This window comes from Ascochyta rabiei, chromosome 3 (genome assembly GCF_004011695.2).
Source record: "Ascochyta rabiei chromosome 3, complete sequence".
Classification (NCBI taxonomy): domain Eukaryota; kingdom Fungi; phylum Ascomycota; class Dothideomycetes; order Pleosporales; family Didymellaceae; genus Ascochyta; species Ascochyta rabiei.
In genome coordinates this window covers 1,296,027-1,314,417 of record NC_082407.1, presented here as the reverse complement: position 1 = coordinate 1,314,417, position 18,391 = coordinate 1,296,027, and the positions used below count along the sequence as shown (strand labels likewise).

Here is an 18,391-nt window from a genome sequence, read left to right as displayed (position 1 = left end):
GAGAAACCTCTTCTACACCACGTCGCAGTCCTTTGCCAACAACGGAAGCTCAGTTTTTCTACATCAAGGAATTGACTCAAGGTCTCTACAGCTATACGGACTAACATGGTCTTGTAGTGCAATGAAAAGCACCCGCAATGTGCAAATTGTATCCGACTGGGTGTCACATGCGAGTGGCCGCCTCCGCGGGCAAGGAAAGTCCCAGGTGCCTCGCCGCAATCCGCCAGTCTCGAGTCAAATACATTGTCTCGAGAAGGCTCCTATGTCGAAAGCCCTCTCCGAACGCCCATGACGGCGGCGCATCCAGTCTTCACCCTCGAAGACATGCAACTGCTGCACCATTGGACAACGAGAGTTTACCTATTCCACACTCCTTTCACTGACGATGACAAAACGTTATGGAGCGAAGATGTTGTCAATATCGCCTTCCAGCATACATTCCTACTCCATGGACTACTCGCAATTTCAGCACTACACAAGACGTTGGTTGACTCACAAGGTAGTCGTGCCAGCCTACTTGCACGGGCTGACGCACATATGTCCGCTTCCCTTGCAACATATCTGAGGCTGCTTGAGGAGTCGGCTCTGGAGACTGTAGTCCCCTGTTTCCTGCTCTCTTCCATTTGCTTTGCATATAATCTTGCCACAGCCCAGGTCGAGGAGCCTGAGGAGCCAATCGATGCCATGTTACATTGCTTCCGCTTGCTTCGTGGAGTGAAGGTCGTTATCGGTAAACACTGGCAACAACTTCAGCAAGACGAAACTGTAGGGCGGATGCTCGCTCCAGCACGTAACATTGACCAGTTCTCATTACCTGAGGATGTAGAGTGCACTCCTCTTCTCGAACTAAAACAACTCGCCGATCAATTGAATATGCCACAAAAAGACATATGCATCGAGGCCATCGAAAATCTCCACGAAACTTTCGTCAAGACGACGCTGTGTTCCACAGAGAAGCAAGCACATGTTGTCATTATGGCTTGGTAAGAAAACTCCGATGTTCGTGGATGGCGTGTGAACAATACTAAATGACTGAATGTAGGTCAGCAACACTGAGTACCGAGTTTCTTGATCTTTGTAATGCTGGTAACCTTGTCGGTGCCCTTGTTATAGTCTATTGGACTATCTTATCGGGACCGAACTCGGCTGCTTGGTGGTTAAAAGGCTGGTTGGAGCGACTTATACACGCCTGTGAGAAACTGATGGCACCAACACCAGAGCTCATGAAGTGGCTCGAATGGCCTATCGAAATGTCCAGACGGAATCCAGATCAGTTCGCGGTGTTTTGTTGTATACGCCCTTCCCCAATGGTCCTCACTCCCGCGAATGCAACCACTCTTGTTGATACGCCACTTTCGAACGCTCAAGGTACAGCCGATGCAATGTAGGACCCAGATCAGGTTTGAAAGCCCTGTTATCAAACACATAAACCGGAGTCGCCTAACGTTGCCTCTTTCGTTGAGGCTTTGATATCAAGAATTGGCCGGCCTTCACCCAATGCCCGCAAGATTCCTCGACCCACGCTGGACATTAACTCGACCCGACATACTCTTCGGAGACTCTCGCGTTTCTTGTCAACCGTCTCACCTACGCCGAGCTCCGACGAAGTGCTTATCCGCACCACGTGCTCTCCTTCCTATCTCACACTAGCGCGAGATCAGGCGTGCATCTTGTTCAGCCGCATCAACAGGTTTTGTTATCAACATCGAATCATGTCAGGTCTTCGAAGCAGGTTAGAGGGCTTCCCCGCAATATCGGACCCGGAAATTTGGTGGTTCCTGCAGCGATTATCATGATATCGTGATGGTGCTTAATGGAGAAGCAAGGGTGGAGTAGCGTGTATTGTGATGGCCGGTATAAGAGGAGATAACCGGCAGTAAGAATTGACGGGAAGCTGCTGCAGGTTGTCTTTGCGAGCATCTGGTTTCTTTTTGGCATTCTAGCTCTCCAGTGCAATAGCCACTATGCGCGTTTCACTCACCACCGTGCTCACTGCAGCTCTGGGCCTCGCGTCCTCGAGCGACGCGTTGAAGATCCTCATGGGCAATGACGATGGTTTCGGAAGTGGTAACCTGCGCGAGCTGTACAAGCTGCTTGTGGACGCAGGCCATGAAGGTATGTCTCAGGTCCATCGTGCACTGCCACAACTAGCCGCTTAACACTGTCCAGTCCTCGTAGTCGCACCCGCACAGCAACAGTCCGGCAAAGGCGGAACCGTCATCTGGGCCGAATCTGCAAACCTCACTGTCGCCTCACAATACGACATCGTTCCTGCTGGATCTCCGTCTGTCGGTCGCGACCCCGACGATGAGCACATCTTCTATTACGACGGAACACCAGCAGCATGCACCTTCGTCGCGCTCGACTACGTGCTACCTCGCTACTACCCCGAGTGGCACCAGACCGCAGACCTCTTCATCGCAGGTCCCAACTTCGGCACCAATCTCGGCGCCTTCGTCATGGGCCTGAGCGGGACCGTAGGCGCCACTTTCGCCGCCGTGTCGAGAAGCATCCCGGGCATCGCGGTCAGTGCGAGCAACAAAGCGGTCCCCTTCTTCAACGTCACGAGCGCAACCCACCCCGCTGCGCTGGCGGCCAAGGTCTCGTTCGAAGTCGTCAACGAGTTCATCACCAACACTCCTCCGGGCCAGGCCGTCCTGCCTTTGGGCTACGGCGTCAACGTCAACATTCCCGAGCTTGTGAACGGCACAACGCCGCCCATCGTCAAAACCAGACTGACGGGCAACGCGAACACGGATGTTGCCGTGTACAACGAGACGACGGGGCTGTTTGACTGGGACAACGTCGATCCCGTCGCGGCAGGTATCAATGCTGCGTACAACGGCGATACGAGCTTGCCTGGCGAGACTTGGGTCGTTGCTGGTGGCAGTGTCAGTGTGAGTGTCTTCACCATGGATTTCGATGCGCCGAGCACAAAGTACACTGATTGGGTGTTCGGTAAGGTGGAGAATTTGTTCAGTGGAAGCGCGAATGAGACGGGGTACAGCAAGAGAATGGTCGAGGAGCGCATGAGAAAAAGAGGTGTGATGATGAGTGGAAGAGACGCGTTGTAGATATCAGTATCAAGTATATCTCTTGGACAAAGACCGGGCTTGGCTCTACTCTTACTTGCTCAGGCATCCACCATCAAAATATCCAGTAATCCAATAATCCAAGTACACCTCCGCTACTTGACATTCTTCACTCGATCACCATGCTCGCTTTTGCGTATGATCAAATTAGTGTACACAGCAGTCTGAAGTACCTGTGCCAACCTGCACCGGAGTACTTTGAATCCCAAGAAAACGCCGCACCGCAACTACGTGCACTCCTCTTGAGTTGGACCTGCGTCTACCACGCCTCAACGTCGAAGCCTTCTTCCGAGAATTCAGTAGCAACGACAGTTCTCCGCGAGAATTGGCGACCGGCGAGTGCTTTGATGGCCTTTTGTGCAGAGTCGGTGTCCTGGTACTTGATGTAGATCTTTCCAACGCCCAGGTTGATGCGGGCTCCAGCGGGGCGAGGGATCTTGGTCTCCACAATGGGACCGTACTTGCCGCACTCTTCCTCGATGTCTTCCTTGATTTCTGGAGGCTTGTTAGCTAAAACTCATTTAGGCGTGGGAGTGGGTAGACATACCGTCGTATTCCTCGTCATTGATCAGTTCGTCGGATGTGACCATGTTCATAAGGCAAATGACACGGCTGTGCTCCTGATCTTCGGTAGCCTCGGCACCGGCCAACATGGAGATGGCGCCAACGCCGCCATCGAGACCTGTTGTCTGCTGCAGACCGACTGTTGCGCGGGAAACCTTGAGGTGACCATCGCCAAGTGGAATGTCGTTCAATCCTTCGATAACGTCTTTGACAATCTCATTGTCGGCATACTCGCAGAAAGCAATACCACGGTGCTGGCCAGTGCTGGTGTCTTTGACCAGGACGAAAGCGTTGAGCTTGCCCATGGTCTCAACAAGCTCACGGACCTGCTCCTCCTCGATGTATTGCGGGATGTTGACGATGCTGAGCTTGTTAGGGCTGTCCTTGACATCGGTCGAAACTTCGTCGCCCGAGTATGCGTTCTCGTCGCGGGTAGGTGTAATGTAGTCCTTGGGTCGACGAATGGACAGACCGCTTTGATCAGGGCCACCAGCGTTGTCGCGCATGGCAATACCGTTCATGGCAAGCGCAATGGTTGCGTCCTCGGCAGTCTTGAACTCAAGAAGCGCATACTCGCTGTTGCTTGCGACCTGAGCCGAGGTGCATGGGTCTGGACCAGAGACGACATTGAGTCCATTGAGCTGCAGATTGAAGAACTCGATGATCTCCTCAGAAGTAGCACCCGAGGGCAGGTTATGGATGTAGAGACGCTTCGCCTGCTTTGCGTTGACAGTCTGAAGCGCGGCAGAAGAGGCAGTACCGGCAGATGGGCTCATGAAAGCAGCCAACTTGGATGGATCCATGGGCGCAGCGCGGGGAGCGCCAGGAAGAGGGAACATGCCTGAAAGCTTAGCCTGCTCGGCAGTGATGTTCTCGTAGCCTGCTGGCTTGATGTCCCACTGCGTCATGCGGCGCTGGCGGTTCTGGATGTTGGTGAAGGGCGCAAGGTCCGGTGTAGGCTCGCGCTGCTTTGCAACAGGCGAAGGTGACTTCTGGCGCTGGCCTCCTCCTCCTCCTCTGTTCCCACCAAATCCACCGTCTCGTCGTCCCCTGCCACCGCGGTCATCGCCACCAAACCGGTCGTTGCGGTCGCCCCTGTCACGTCGTCCGTGGCCACGCTCGTCGCCATCACGGTCGCCTCGGTCACCACGGTCTCTTGGGCGGTCGCGCCTCGAGTACGAATCACCCCAGTCCCGGCGGCCGCCTCCCTCACGGCCACCTCCTTCGCGTGCCCCGCCTTCGGCACGGTCGCCTCCACGGTCATCGCGCCTTTCACGGCGGGCGTATGTGTCTTCGCGCTCGCGCTCGCGGTAATCACGGCTGGATGAGTACGTGTCGACCTCGTAGTCGCGACGAGAGCTGTGTCGAGGAGAGCGCGAACGGCGGCGGCGCCTGTCACCGCCCCTATCGCCGCCTCTTTCGCGGTCGCGATGGTCGTCTCTCGATGCCTGCAATTGGATCAGTCGGTCGTCGGTGTCGCGCGCTGAGATTGCACTCACGTAGTTCCTTGCACCTCCACCTGAGCGGCCGCCGTCTGCTTATGTTAGTACTATTCCATTGCGGGACACTGCACACCAGTCAGTACGTGTACTGAGACCCCAGCTTACCTCGGGAGTAGCTGTCACCGTTCATCTTGACAGCTGGAGCGCTGGCTAAAGCTGCGATTACGCTGGTGTAGAATTCAGCAGCGTGCTTTTGGCTGCGGAGTGATGAAGTGATAGAACAGCTGCAGGTAGCGCGCCGAGATTGAGCAGTGCAATGAGGTAGCGTCCAGCAGAGGTCCGAATACTGGGACACGATGCTTCCACGATGGTGATGTCGTTGTCGTCGCTGAGAAACTGCTCTTTCTCCGTCTCCCGTGTTTTTAGCGTGCTTGGCGCGCGCGTACCCCTACCAAAGTCTGGATCAACATTCCTCGAGTCACATTGGCTCGTAGACAGAACACCATCATGGCATTGCGAGCGGCGGAGTGGTGCAAACTACCTACAAGCCTGACGGAGCTGTGCATCAACACTACATTGCGCTGTGGACAGTCTTTCAGGTATCTCGTGCCTCGTTTCCATAGCCTCAACAGCTTCTAATGCTCTTGCTGTAGATGGCGGAAGTCGGACGACGATGTATGGTCATGCGCCATACATGGCCGCATACTTTCTCTCCGCCAGGACGCTGAAGCCCTTCACTATCGTGCCACCTTTCCAACCGTCCCTGTCATCCTGCCCACCCCATCTCCCTCAACAACACCTTCAGTCGCCGCCGAGCACGATGATACCCTTGCTTTCATAAACCACTACTTCAACCTGGCGCCCAACCTCGGCCAGCTTTACGAACAATGGGCAGCCTCAGATGCCAATTTCAAAAGACGAGCACCAAAGTTCACAGGCATACGAATACTGCGGCAGGATGCTTGGGAGGCCCTGATAGGCTTCATATGCAGTAGCAACAACAACATCAGCCGAATATCAGGCATGGTGCACAACCTCTGTCTGCACTACGGTCCGCTGATAGGACATATCGACGACGTACCGTATCACGATTTCCCAACACCACAATCGCTTTGCAAACCAGAAGTAGAGGATCATCTCAGGAAGCTGGGCTTTGGATACAGAGCGAAATACATTGCGAAAACAGCGCGTATCGTTGCTGAAGAGAAAGGAGGTCTGGCATGGCTCGAAGCATTAAGCAATCCAGAGTTACCGCAGTTCAGCGTCGAATCGAAACCTGCTGGCGACCTCCTGGAGGGCGGCAGGGATGCGTACCGCAAGGCACACGAAGAGCTACTCGTGCTCCAGGGTGTTGGTCCGAAAGTTGCCGACTGTGTCTGCCTCTTCGGTCTCGGCTGGCTCGAATCCGTACCCGTCGATACACATGTCTGGCAGATTGCGCAGCGTGACTACAAATTTGGGAAGGGCAAGCACAGCAGTCTGACGGCGGCGACATACGTTGCGATTGGCAATCTTTTCCGCAAGCTTTGGGGAAAGGAAGCAGGATGGGCCCATTCTGTTCTGTTTACGGCCGACTTGAAAGCGTTCTCTGACAGAACTGTCGCAAAGACAGAAGTTAAAGAGGAAGAAGTCGTGATCAAGAAGGAGCATGACGAGATCGTGACTGAGGCATCGATCAAGCAGGAAACTACAAAGCGCAAGCGTATCAAGAAGGAGCCAGACGAGAACGAACATCAAGTCTTGGAAGTTGAGGAGAAGTTCACACGTAGGAGCAAAAGGCAACGAGCGTAGAATATTGAGATATCCCATAGCTCACCGAGCTGTTTATAATCGATTGCGAAGATGGCGACGTCGAGAGGACTACCGTAGCGATACCGCCACCTTTGTGTGATGCCAAACGCGAGACCTTGAAGGCCAAAGGAGCACCATCTCGAATCGTCGATTCGGACGTTCTGCCGAAAACATGATCTGTAGTAAGGACACAAGGTACCAGACTACTAGTTGTCCAGACATTCTAAGATTAGCAACAAAGCCTGTTGATGGCCTGGTAGAGTAGGGTTGTGAATCATGATGATAACGAAGACATACAATGACGCTACCTGTTGTAAGATAATGTCTAGACATTCGAGTGATAGTTGATTACGAAGCTGTGTCGTAATCTTGCACTAAATGAGCGTTGCTCAAACGATTTGTACGCTGTCCTGGACTTTAGCGACAAAGCGACACTCGACGGCGCCCAGCCCAACTCTCTTGTACTCGTTCTCGGCTCCAGTGGGCACAACAGCAATGAACCAATACTCTGACGGGTCACTGGAATAGCCATCCCTGTTACACCTGAGCACAACTACACAATGCAGAGCAGCATTCATGCTCTCGTCGTCTTTGACGTCGAGCTTGAGCCATCCAACACTGACTCCCGTGCTGTCGATGAAAGCAAAGTCGTCTCTGTCTAGCTTCAGTGCACAATCGACCAAGCTTCCTAAATCTGCTTCTAAAGCATCCCTGCGTGTCTTGTGAAAGGCGAGGTTGACATTTAATACCGGCACTTTCCAGTATATCTTCGAGTACTTCACTGGGCCGGTACAAGCCATCCACGACCATGATGGCACCGTGCCTTCGTAGTCGATCTTCTGGGTCTTCTGATCCGTCAATTGCCAAAGCAGGTTACGATGCAGACATGGCTCGAAAATCCCGTATCTTCCTTCACAGCGAAGACCCTCTGCCACACTCCTCTCCAAGCCGTAGATGGCGGCTGTTCTGTCTTTCCAGAACGTGAGTGCTCTCCTGGTGTAGTCTTCGACGAGGAAGCGGATACAGTTCTCGACGCGATCGTGAGCATTCGTGCGACGCACTCTGGTCGGAAAGGCCGGGTCCAGTGTGAAGTATATGTTGTTTGGCGGGCTGGAAAGTCAGTCGGAGGCAGAAGCAGGAAGTAAGACCTTTGTACCTTTTGAGCTTAGTAAGATTTTCACAATAGAGACCCTCGCCGCAGGTCCAGTACATCTGTTTGGTGCTGAAGTATATGGTCCTTCTAGAAAGCACCATCTCTTGTGTTACCCACGCTCGTTGATTGAGTGGAGCTCCACCAACATCAATGTCAAAGTCGTCGATATCAGTGCTAACAAATAATCGCTGACTGGTGTCGTCACGATAAGAGAGGTACTCAGGTTGGTAGTTCCTATCAAGAAACCCAGACAGGGAATCGGCAGCTGCTGTTGCGGCGATCGTCAGATAAGCCTGCGAATAGACATTCTGCATCTGAACAGACTCGCGTTTCCAATCTTCTCCGTTATCCCCAGATTGAATGATACAGAGCGAATCGATCCATACGTAGGAGAGGCCAAGAGCCCTTGTAACTTTCACGGCATCCTGGAAAGTCTTGGGAAGTTCAGACACATGGAATCCGGAGCAGCGACGGCTCAAGTTTTCCTGGCTCGTACAGAAGCCCTTCTTCTGCGCGTCTGAAAGGTTGCCCCAACAGTGAGATAACGTGACGTAGGTGTCACTCCTCCTCTCCTGCGCGTGAACCAGTCGGATCCAGCCAGGAGGAGAACCAATGTCTTCTAGGCCACCAACGTCGAGAACCCTGGTTGGGAACCAAGGATCGGCGTCAGCTGGTTTATTGCAACCGTGATTTTGATCACACCAGTGAGTCCACGCACGGAGCAGGTGGAATCTCATAGTGCGATCTGGGTCAGGCAAGATAGGGCGGCCGAGCGGTACTGAGTTCTTCGTCCAGCTGGATGTGTCTTCCGAGATTTAGTCGACATGCCCCTTCAACTATACCGTTTAGGTATTCTGAAAACTCACTTGTGTAAGCGCTGATTCTCACCAGACGTTTTCCACTTGAGCTTGTGTTGAGACCCGTTCTTGTTCGAAAGAATTTGATGCTCCCGTCATCGGTCATATCATCAAGGGACACTCTGATGAGTAGGTTGCAGACCTGACAGCTTTCTGCAGATGCTAGAAGGCTGGCAATCTCTACATCAACCGACCTATCGATAAGCTTCTCGGACAGGAATCTTTTGCAGCAGGTACACATTTGGACCTCAGAACCTCGTGCAGTGGACGGTGATTCAGTGCAGTATGTCTGGGCAAAAAGGTCATCATTGTCGATGTGCCACGCGTTGTACAATTTGTTTGGAGATGCCTGTCACTTTTAGCTCTGGCATGACGACTTGATGGCTACTTTGCCTTACTACCAGGCTGTTTAGCTTGTCCAGCTGCAAGAGTATAGATCAGTGACAGTTTGCCCTGCTAGGTGTCGCGCTTCAGCTTACATATTTTGGAACATATTTAGCAATCTGTACATATAAGCTGTGATTCGTGCATCAGACTCAAGGCAGCTTACTCCTGCAGGTACGTTGTCTCTTGCATAAGTAGATTTCATGCCCTGATACATATCCTTCCAAGACTCCTGTAAATCATTCGCAATAATATTGCGCATCTCGCTCGAATGACGAGTTTCCAAAGTAAGACCGTTTCTTTCCAAAAAACGAGGTATACCAAAGGTTTCGGTTTTCTCGCTGTCGGAAAGCGCCTTTCCTTTGACGTCGTCCAGGTGTTTTCGGAAATTCTTGATGAAGCCACGTGTGCTGCTTTTTGCCGACAAGATATCATCCATGCGAGTGTTCACGGAGCTTCCGACAGCACGCAAGTCTGTCGTTGCCGATGAGTAATAATGCTCTTCTCTAAATTGGAACATTTTTATGTCTCTGTCTCAATAGCTGTATTAGCCTTATAGATCTAGCCAGCCTTACATCGAAAGGAGTCGATTTACCTGAGCTAAAATTGATGGCGCACTACTTACTCTCTTGAAGCAAGACGAGAGTCAGGCTAACGAATCATCGAACGAGGGCCGTGGTTGAGTGGTATACCCGAGGTAGCGCCAAGCAGATGACAGCGAAGCGCCACCGGCGCTTACAGCGCGAGTCGTATTGGCCCTGTATTCTACATTGTGAGCTCCATGGATTGATCTTTACGAATGAGCGAAAGCCAGAAGAACTGTGTGCTTGACATCCTCGCGGACGAAGACTATGTTCACATCACCGACTCGCCCCGCCCTAACCTCGCTTTCGGTGGCCCACAAAGATTGCTGGTGCTCTCTAGGATCCAGTCTAGCCGTCAGAAAGGCACCGTCTTCGTTATCCACGTGTATAGTGAAGTTGAATCGACAGATCTTGTCGCCATTGCTTCTGGCGAAGAAGTGAGGTTCCCCAACTGGTCCACCAATTCGACTCGCTCGAAGACCGGCCTCCTCCCATAATTCACGTGCAGCAGCGTCCAAGATGCTCGAATCATCATCGTCAACGCCTCCGCCGGGGGGGCTCCCATTTGCCGGGGTTTGAGTCGCTGGCAGCGCGCTGAAGAAGGAGAATGCGAGGTGCTGAAGCGGAACTCGTGTTCAGAACCAGTGCACTTGTGGCAACGAGTTTGAATGCCGCCCTCGGATGACTATCCAAGTACGCATGCTTAGAAACCGCGAACTCTGCGACAGAGGGGTCGTGTTTGAAGTCATATACTGGCTGTTGCGTCATGATAGTTGGGTGCAGAGCAGAGCAAGGTTCCTGGTACGCGGCAGCGACTAGGGGAGCGGCCCCGCACACCCAACCACCTGCCGGGCAGGAGTTCTTGACCTCCAATACTCCGTACCGAAATTAACACCACTAAACTAGGGTGTGTCAAACCTCTGCTCTGCAAGCAGAATTCAGGTCGCGATTTTATGGCACTATACTCGTAGTTCACGACCCTTCACTTTGTGAAGACGAGAGAAATTTCACGTGCGCAACAACGGCAATCATCTCTTCGCGCAATCCAAAGAGTTTTGCTCTGTCGTGGTGTGTCAGCCAGGTTTTACTGACTGCAGCAGTTCCTCTGGCCTCACTTGTTGTATGGCTGAATTGCATTCGAGTCAACCCGCACATGTTCGATGCATTTGCCTGGTGGTCGCTTTGTCCAAGCAGAAGCGAAAGCTCGACGTTACAACAGGAGTTGCGTTGGCGCCGTTATTCATGACGACTCTTAACCGCGTCTGGTTCGATAGCGAGCTATACTTATTTGGGCATCAATTCAACTACACGATCGCTCGCCAGCAGATGTGGGAGGTATGACATGTCGCACTTGCCACATGTTACTGGTGTGATAGTCTTTTTGCTGTCTCGTCACTAAAGCGTCACAGCTTGCAATGCAGCATAATTGCTCCTTTGTGATGATTATGATTCTTATTAGCGGTACTTGAGTATTATGTAGCAAATATCTAGAGGCTAACAGTACACTATTGTCTGTTAATCTCTTCCCTCTTATTTTGTAGATACGCTGCTACGTCAGTCACTCTCGTTCGTTAGCTTCGGCTTCGGCTCCTTCTACCGGTACCGGACTCGTCGACGTTTTTGGCTCCCTCATCTCCCTCCGCACCAGCTCAACTTCCATTTTCGACATGTCGTCTCCAATAACACCCTGTAATCCGTTGTCATCTATATCAAAATACAATGCCCATTCTCCTGGGCCGTATTGAACTGCCATGAAGCCTTCCCATCCTATCAACATGACTCTTCGATCCATCTTGGTAACATCCCACGGTCCAATGATGTGAGGTTCGGAGGCAATACGGTCGCCATATTTGACCTCACAGGTGTCACGATCCACATAAATCCAATTTAGCTGGGGCGGGTCATTTGAGATGGTCGACACCATGCCTTCACCCTGCCGTCCCCAATCGTGGTCAGGGTAGGGGAGAAAGTAACCGGCAAATGGGTGATCCTCTAGATGACCTTCTGGAGATTCGTCTGATGGCACATTAAGGTACAGCTGTAATTATTTCGTCAGCCTCTGAAAAGCGGGGGTATAGATAATAGGAATGGACCCCTACCTTATTCTCGCTAAGTACCACTGTGCATCCATTGATCTCACGGCCACCAATTGATTCGCGCGAGCAGACCACTGAAAGATTCGTCTTCAGACCGCGATGTTTCTCTCTGGCGCTCTGTCTTTGGCCTTGGCGCACTGCCTCTACTGTTCCAATGATTGCCGGACAAGCGGCAATAGCAGTTAGAATGCCCAGTACCATGATACGGTCTGATGTCTGAAAACCGTGAGAAAGAAATGGAAAAGCGGCCCTTGTGGGATCTCACTGATTATAAACCTGTTTTTGATTTAGAGGCCTAATGGGGTCATGAACTCGTACGCTTGGTCTTGATGTGGCTACCCCCTGTAAACATACTGCGCACTCACCGAGGACGACAGAAATAAACCTGATTCAGGACAGGACTAAGTTGACGCTCAGCTCATAAAATGGACTTCCAGGTACGATGCGGTCATTGCGCCTGGAGTTTTGCCAATGTGTGAGGCATAAAAAGAAGGGTATAATCCGATTTCAATCTCACCAGCTCAAGTTCCTTACTTCGCTCTTCAAGTAAAAATTTAACACTCAGTATTCAATACGCTTTCTTCAAACACAATCAAGCGATCGGATAGCGCAATAAGCATGTCTTCAGGGTAAGCCGCAATGCTCAAATCAATCATCATATCATCCATGCTAACCTGAGTCAAGAGCCCCAGTCACCGACAACGCGGCCAGCAACAACACCTCTGAAATCTCCTCAAGTCCCGCATCGCGCAAAAAGCCCACAAAAATTGGCCAGAATGAGAACAATGCACTTCAAAAGAACTCTGCCCAAGCAGCGCCTTCCGACGACGAGGACGATGAAGAGATCCCAGAACCCATGACGTCGGGGCCGAGAAAACGTGGTGGCCGTCGTATTGTACCCGTTCACCAGTCCCGGATTACCGACCGTCCGGCGAAAGTAGGCGAGAAGGACAGTTCGTTGAAGATCAAGATCGAGCTGGATCTCGAGGTCGAGGTAGAGATCTACGCACGAGTCAAGGGCGACATTACAATTGGGCTGATGTAGCCTAGGTTGAGATCTATGCACGAGTAAAGGGAGATATAACAATCGGTTTATTGTAAGAGTGAGTCAATCGGTACTTTTCTTGGGGGCGAGAATTGACGAGTCTGCGTTCTAGCACGGCCGAACCATAAGAAAATATCAGACGAGGTGCAGTGCTTGGCCTGATATAAAACCCACCAACAAAATGATCGCGAAGATCGAATATTGGGTTGTTACTCAGGCATGTTAGATGAGTGTATTCGTCGCTGCAGCATCGTCTTGAGTCCCCTGGAACGTTTGAGGGCTGTAGTTTCTGGGTGAAGCGTTAAGCCTGTGGGTTCTCCCCAATTGAAAGTGTTGCATGTGGAAAGCATCACTTTCCGGACCATATCATAAGATCGAGCAGTGCTACTGCAATTCCAGTTTTACAATTTCTCGCTTGATTTTGAAGCCTTGGCTCTACGTATGTACACAGAAGAATATGTCTAAATTTAAAGGTATAACTCGACCCGGTTAATATTTTAAGTAAACTTGTAGTCTATGTTCAAGGTCCTGGTACTGGAAAGCTTTACCACATAAACTAACCTCAATGATTAGGCTGTAGACAAGACACCATTCTTTTAGATCCTTTTACCTTTACTTATGTTTAAGAGCTGACACGGGCTCTAAGTAAGACTTGACCGATAATACCAGACAATGACAGGTACGTGACCAACAATGCTAATAGCGGGTGTTCGCTAGTAAGGAATTTGCCTCCTTTTGACAGGCCCTATAATTGTCTAGGAGAATGCCGCTGGATATGACGGGCTTTGTGTATACAATCTTGGTATTTGTTTGGAAAATTTGCTTAGTCGGCTTTTTTTGACGCCTTCAAGTACGGTGCCCAAACAGAAGTCACAGGCAGCAAAGTTCAGCTTCAATATTAATAAACTGGTTAGCTTGCGTCAAAGCAGTGCTATGAAAGGGCCTTCATGCAGTCCCCGCTTCGCACTCGCAGTTCGATCTTTCTCGCCCCTCTTCCTTCTAGGCCTCTATTCATTCAATCTTGCCTCGTTCACGCACCACGATAATGAGTCGAATGCGCACCTCTCGTAAATCAGGACCTGAGATTGCTGATCAGCAGCGTGCGAGTTGGGCCAAGTTCGAGAGATATCGAGATCGCCCGATGATGACGGATATGATCTTGTCAACCTTGATGCAAATTCTTTGTTGGACTTAAACGCCATTTATCCTGATCGCATTGCAACACCTGGGCCTACTGGGAAGAAGAAATCAAAAATAAGGCCGTGGTGGCAGGTTCAGGTGTATTGATGCACAAATAGGCATGGATTACTGGGTAAGTCCAGATGCAAAGCTCGGCCGCTAGATGTATGCATACGGTATGTAGATTGCAGGTTGACGGGGGGCCCTATCTGGGCCCTGCCAGCGCAGTCTGCCTCGTACAGATACCGAGAACACAGCCCGCGGGTCGTAAATACTACCGAAGATTGGAATGGATTTACTGTAGGTACCATAGGTATGGTTCGGCTACGCCAAGTCCAGCATATGGACGAGGTCTTAAGAAGCCAGGGACCAATTTTTTTTACAACGCTTGCTTGACTGATTGGTTACAATCGAGTGTGGTAAATGGCAAGATGTAATTAGTTCAAAAACCGCGTGGTTAGCTGTAGTCAGAGGGCTATACTGATGATAGAAACGCTTTATTTAAGGATAGCTAAGATTGTTGACATGTTAGATGTTTGCTGAGCAGTAGTTACGGCCTACCGAGATATATGCACGATCTTGTCGTCTCTTCTGGTTCAGGTTTCTTCTAGGGCGACCCATTCGGCTTCTTAGGTGCTGGTGGCGGGGATCCAGTTGGTTTTTTGGTAGGAGGTGGCGTCTTTGGTCTTGCTGGTGCTCCTGATCCAGTTGTAGGTGGCGTCTTAGGTCTGGCTTGTGGCGATGCAGGAGGAGTAGAACCAAATAAACCTTTGAAGGCCTCTTCCAAGTCATCCATATCCTTGGTTAAGGTCCCAACCTCCATTCTCTCTTTGTATGCTCTCATAGTATTCCCGGCACCCATGTCAGCCTCAGCCTTAGGGATAGGTTTCATTCCGACCTTGGTGAGAGCTTTGTCTGCCTTGGGCGTGAACGCCATGGCAACGGCCATGAAAGTGTGATCCTTGTAATTTGCCTTGACGTTGTATATCTTCTTTTTATCTGAGCCCACCGGCTTTTGCATTCCATCACCGCTCTGAGCGTTCTTGTTTTCACACTTAAGCTCGATGATCATGCCTTTGTGCGTAGCCGTCTCTGGCAGGAGGAAGTCGGCTATCTGTCTTCCCTCAAAAACCTTGGACTGTTCACGAATATCCGTATTTTCTGGGATCTGAAATTTCTCTCTGAATTCAGCTTCGAGCTCAAGCTGCGCCCACCCTTCCCACCCTCCTACAGTGCCACAGGCGGTTTTAATTCTTCTCTTGGTCTTAGGATCGCTCATCCAGTCTACGATGGCATCGTCGATATCGTAATCGGTCCCTGGGGCCCGAGTTCTGATGATGCCGCGCTCATTCAGAGGCGCGGCAGATATACCGGAAGCAAGCAGTCCCGCAGCTGACAGGAGGGTGATGAGAAACTTCATCCTGACTTTTTGGAGAACTGTTCCGTTGTATGTGTGCAGAAAGAAAACAAGGAAAAATAAAACGAATCGTGGGATAGGCTTTGTGGAAGCGTCGCCTCAGGTGAACGGGGATAGGCCAAAGAGAAGTGTCGTGGATATGGTTTTGATATACGATCAAAACTACAGCTGGCAAATTCAATACGTGGTGAAACGAACGTATGATTTCGTACTATGGAAAGGACTGAAGAGACCGCTGCTCCAGGCAAACGGTAAGAACGAGTGACTGGGGCGAAGAAGGAGATAAGTTTGCGAATGAATGGATACAGCTGCTACACACAATCCATTGCTCTTATATTTCTAGTCGGTCCCCAGAGGTATAGATCCGGCCTGCGGACACAGTGGAGAGGTTTCGCATTCAGATGTCGAAAAACTGACGGCGTCGTGATCGACTACCGTCAGCTTACGGCAGATCGTGGCGGAGAAGGCTTTCTAGTCAGTCCGGAGGCCTAACATAGTATTGTTAGCAATAGAAAAATTAACTAGATTCTAGTTATATAGGATAGACAACAAGCGCCATCTGCTGCTCAGCTACTATTACGGCTAGGTCGCACGTAGTAGCATCTGACACGGCAAAAGAGGTGGTCGCACAGTTCACATGGACGTATACATGCAGGCGGAAGGAGTAGCCAACAGATGCAGGGCCCTGCGAAGGACCGATCGACAGTAACGATCGACGGATTCTGGAGATGAACTATCTATGGGCGCCTGAAAGCCTCGGACTTCCGGTCTTCGGGCACGCGCTGTGCATAACCAGTGCCCAGGCGATACTGTGTCTTCTGCCACTTGGAAATGCTGAGCCAAAACACATATGACATGCTGTGTTTGGAGCCGGAAACTGGTGATCTGTGGGTGTGGGTGGTGGTGTGGCTGTGCACTGACCTTTCGTCGTACGTGGCGTGCCTTGACCGTTGCAATAACTTGGTCACGTGCTCCATGGCCTGTGCTGACCCTTTCCGACTATATAGGCCTGACCCATCCAAGTCTTCCGAAGTAAGCTGTTCGCATCACAGTGCACCTGTACCAACGCGCCTGCCTTGTAATGCATCAGGCCTCCTAGACTACTTTTGCTTGCTAGTTTACGCCATGGCAATTTTCAATGACCTTGCAACTGAGCTACAAGAGGCTATCTGGAATCTGGTACTTCCAAACTCTCGTGGCGTACACTGGGTCGAAGTCGAAGGCATCCCACACGACCCTGACTTTATCCGCGACAGCATCCGCATGACAAAATGGTACCAGTTTGACCGCATACCTGAAACGCACTCAGACGTGTTCTATGCGAGGCAGGAAAACCCAGAGTTCAACAGACGCGCCAATAAAAGCAAGCAAGAATCGAGTCCCTTCTTTCGCTTTCTCCTTACCACCGTACCAGCTGTTTTGGGGAGATCAGGGTCGAACAACAGCGAAGCCGTTCAACCTAATCTCGTCAATGAGATAACTTATACCAACCGCTGTAGGCAACTGTCAACGTATACCCAGATTACAACACTCCTCTCAGTTTGCAGGCTTTCCCGCAATATCGCAAAAAGATATGTTCAAGATAACCGCAAATGCAGCTGGCCTATCCGGCGCAGCATGGGCCCGCCTTACCGGCCACGCCCAATAGATGACTGGGAAAGGCAGTATAGCGGCAATAGAGACCCACCAGTCGCAAAAAAACATAGCTGTTGGCAGCTGCTCACACCTCGGATACATACTCTTGACCTCGTCATCTTCCGCCTCCATGATAATAAAGGCCGAGCAACACCACTGCTTAGGCATGCGCCCTGGCAGTACTGGATTGAGCAAGCAACGCATGGGACAACCTTTGCATGTTTTGACCGCATAGGTGTGGAATGGCATCCATCATGGGGAACTTGGGGTGGACGGCACGAGCTGCGTTCTGGAAACGTCCAAGCGTTTGTCAGGGAAATGCAAGTAGCTCATTGCCCTGCAACACTGTACTGGCTGGTGGATAGCGTGGCCCGTCCAAACTGGAACCGCGACTATCCGGCTGTGGTGCGAGACATTTGGGCAAATCGAATGGCTGAGGACAAAGACAATGTCTTAGATCACCTTAAAATGCATTGGAATCTGAAGCCCCAGGAACATGCAGCGTTGTTGGCAGACCATCATCTCAATCAGGAGTTTGAGGCCAACGGACGCCGATATTATATTGTTTTTGTTGTATTTAGCCAATTTCTTGCTAAAGAAAGGGAGCAGCTGAACAATGCCGGGTTAGGCTGGAGTGGGCCGTTTCCAGGTAGCGCAGCTACGTGGCCTGAGGCACTTATAGAACCAGTGCGGCTTGCCTACAACGTGTGTGGGGATGGTTCTAAAAACCTAGGGACGTACCGAAGCTCTTCATATATTCTTAGCTGGGAGCCAATTCATTAAAGCAGACCGAACATGAGGCCTAACGGCACGGAGTCTGGTTGGACATGCTAGCGGTTAAGATATTAAGATATAACTAGCCGTACAAAATTGAATAACACTTAGACTCCTCTTATCACCTACCACTAGATTCTTCTTGTCGGCGGAACCAACGTTCCCGACATAGAAATTCCATATAGAAAACCGTTGAGGTGCTAATCCAGAAGCATTGGACTTTGCTTGTAAGATCGTCACCCCTTGTGAGCAATGACAGCTTGTGTTCTATTGTCAAGTGACAGATTACATGACTTGTCCACATACCCAGAAAGCTTCGTTGTTTATTGAATTATGTTGCGGTATCAATTGGGTGTCAATCGGACCGTCTACCCACGG

At 50.9% G+C, this 18,391-nt stretch overlaps 10 protein-coding genes across 10 annotated transcripts, besides 5 other annotated features; 6 read left to right on the top strand and 4 right to left on the bottom strand.

The window, feature by feature from the left end:
- Positions 1-288: 288 nt before the first annotated feature.
- Positions 289-1,388, top strand: EKO05_0002037 (uncharacterized protein; the record flags this gene model as incomplete). Its single annotated transcript, XM_038942330.2, has 2 exons — positions 289-983; positions 1,043-1,388. The coding sequence occupies 2 exons, from the start codon at positions 289-291 to the stop codon at positions 1,386-1,388; spliced, it is 1,041 nt and encodes a 346-aa protein (XP_038795500.2).
- Positions 1,389-1,964: 576 nt separating this feature from the next.
- On the top strand, positions 1,965-3,074 carry EKO05_0002036 (5'-nucleotidase; the record flags this gene model as incomplete). Its single annotated transcript, XM_038942306.1, has 2 exons — positions 1,965-2,115; positions 2,170-3,074. 2 exons carry the CDS (start codon positions 1,965-1,967, stop codon positions 3,072-3,074), a joined length of 1,056 nt encoding a protein of 351 aa, XP_038795499.1.
- A 277-nt stretch (positions 3,075-3,351) lies between these two features.
- On the bottom strand, positions 3,352-5,288 carry EKO05_0002035 (uncharacterized protein; the record flags this gene model as incomplete). Its single annotated transcript, XM_059635821.1, has 4 exons — positions 3,352-3,587; positions 3,640-5,104; positions 5,156-5,190; positions 5,264-5,288. The coding sequence occupies 4 exons, from the start codon at positions 5,286-5,288 to the stop codon at positions 3,352-3,354; spliced, it is 1,761 nt and encodes a 586-aa protein (XP_059491804.1).
- Positions 5,289-5,605: 317 nt separating this feature from the next.
- Positions 5,606-6,889, top strand: EKO05_0002034 (DNA-(apurinic or apyrimidinic site) lyase; the record flags this gene model as incomplete). The annotated part of the gene is made up of 2 exons (XM_038942376.1): positions 5,606-5,697; positions 5,752-6,889. 2 exons carry the CDS (start codon positions 5,606-5,608, stop codon positions 6,887-6,889), a joined length of 1,230 nt encoding a protein of 409 aa, XP_038795497.1.
- Positions 6,890-7,278: 389 nt separating this feature from the next.
- EKO05_0002033 (uncharacterized protein) lies at positions 7,279-9,803 on the bottom strand (the record flags this gene model as incomplete). Its single annotated transcript, XM_059635820.1, has 6 exons — positions 7,279-7,999; positions 8,046-8,847; positions 8,909-9,248; positions 9,298-9,321; positions 9,379-9,402; positions 9,450-9,803. The coding sequence occupies 6 exons, from the start codon at positions 9,801-9,803 to the stop codon at positions 7,279-7,281; spliced, it is 2,265 nt and encodes a 754-aa protein (XP_059491803.1).
- A 279-nt stretch (positions 9,804-10,082) lies between these two features.
- On the top strand, positions 10,083-10,364 carry EKO05_0002032 (uncharacterized protein; the record flags this gene model as incomplete). The annotated part of the gene is made up of 1 exon (XM_038946846.1): positions 10,083-10,364. One exon carries the CDS (start codon positions 10,083-10,085, stop codon positions 10,362-10,364), a length of 282 nt encoding a protein of 93 aa, XP_038795495.1.
- A 1,056-nt stretch (positions 10,365-11,420) lies between these two features.
- Positions 11,421-12,164, bottom strand: EKO05_0002031 (uncharacterized protein; the record flags this gene model as incomplete). The annotated part of the gene is made up of 2 exons (XM_038942283.2): positions 11,421-11,905; positions 11,967-12,164. 2 exons carry the CDS (start codon positions 12,162-12,164, stop codon positions 11,426-11,428), a joined length of 678 nt encoding a protein of 225 aa, XP_038795494.1. The 3' UTR covers positions 11,421-11,425.
- Positions 12,165-12,581: 417 nt separating this feature from the next.
- Positions 12,582-13,064, top strand: EKO05_0002030 (uncharacterized protein; the record flags this gene model as incomplete). The annotated part of the gene is made up of 3 exons (XM_038942338.2): positions 12,582-12,592; positions 12,648-12,957; positions 13,014-13,064. The coding sequence occupies 3 exons, from the start codon at positions 12,582-12,584 to the stop codon at positions 13,062-13,064; spliced, it is 372 nt and encodes a 123-aa protein (XP_038795493.2).
- Positions 12,926-12,986: a tandem repeat.
- A 1,730-nt stretch (positions 13,065-14,794) lies between the features above and the next one.
- EKO05_0002029 (uncharacterized protein) lies at positions 14,795-15,607 on the bottom strand (the record flags this gene model as incomplete). The annotated part of the gene is made up of 1 exon (XM_038946845.1): positions 14,795-15,607. One exon carries the CDS (start codon positions 15,605-15,607, stop codon positions 14,795-14,797), a length of 813 nt encoding a protein of 270 aa, XP_038795492.1.
- Positions 15,608-16,435: 828 nt separating this feature from the next.
- EKO05_0002028 (uncharacterized protein) lies at positions 16,436-18,022 on the top strand (the record flags this gene model as incomplete). Its single annotated transcript, XM_059635819.1, has 1 exon — positions 16,436-18,022. The coding sequence occupies one exon, from the start codon at positions 16,436-16,438 to the stop codon at positions 18,020-18,022; it is 1,587 nt and encodes a 528-aa protein (XP_059491802.1).
- Positions 18,023-18,343: 321 nt separating this feature from the next.
- Positions 18,344-18,347: a direct repeat.
- Positions 18,348-18,391: part of a mobile genetic element that runs on past the window's edge.
- Positions 18,348-18,391: part of a long terminal repeat that runs on past the window's edge.
- Positions 18,354-18,391: part of a dispersed repeat that runs on past the window's edge.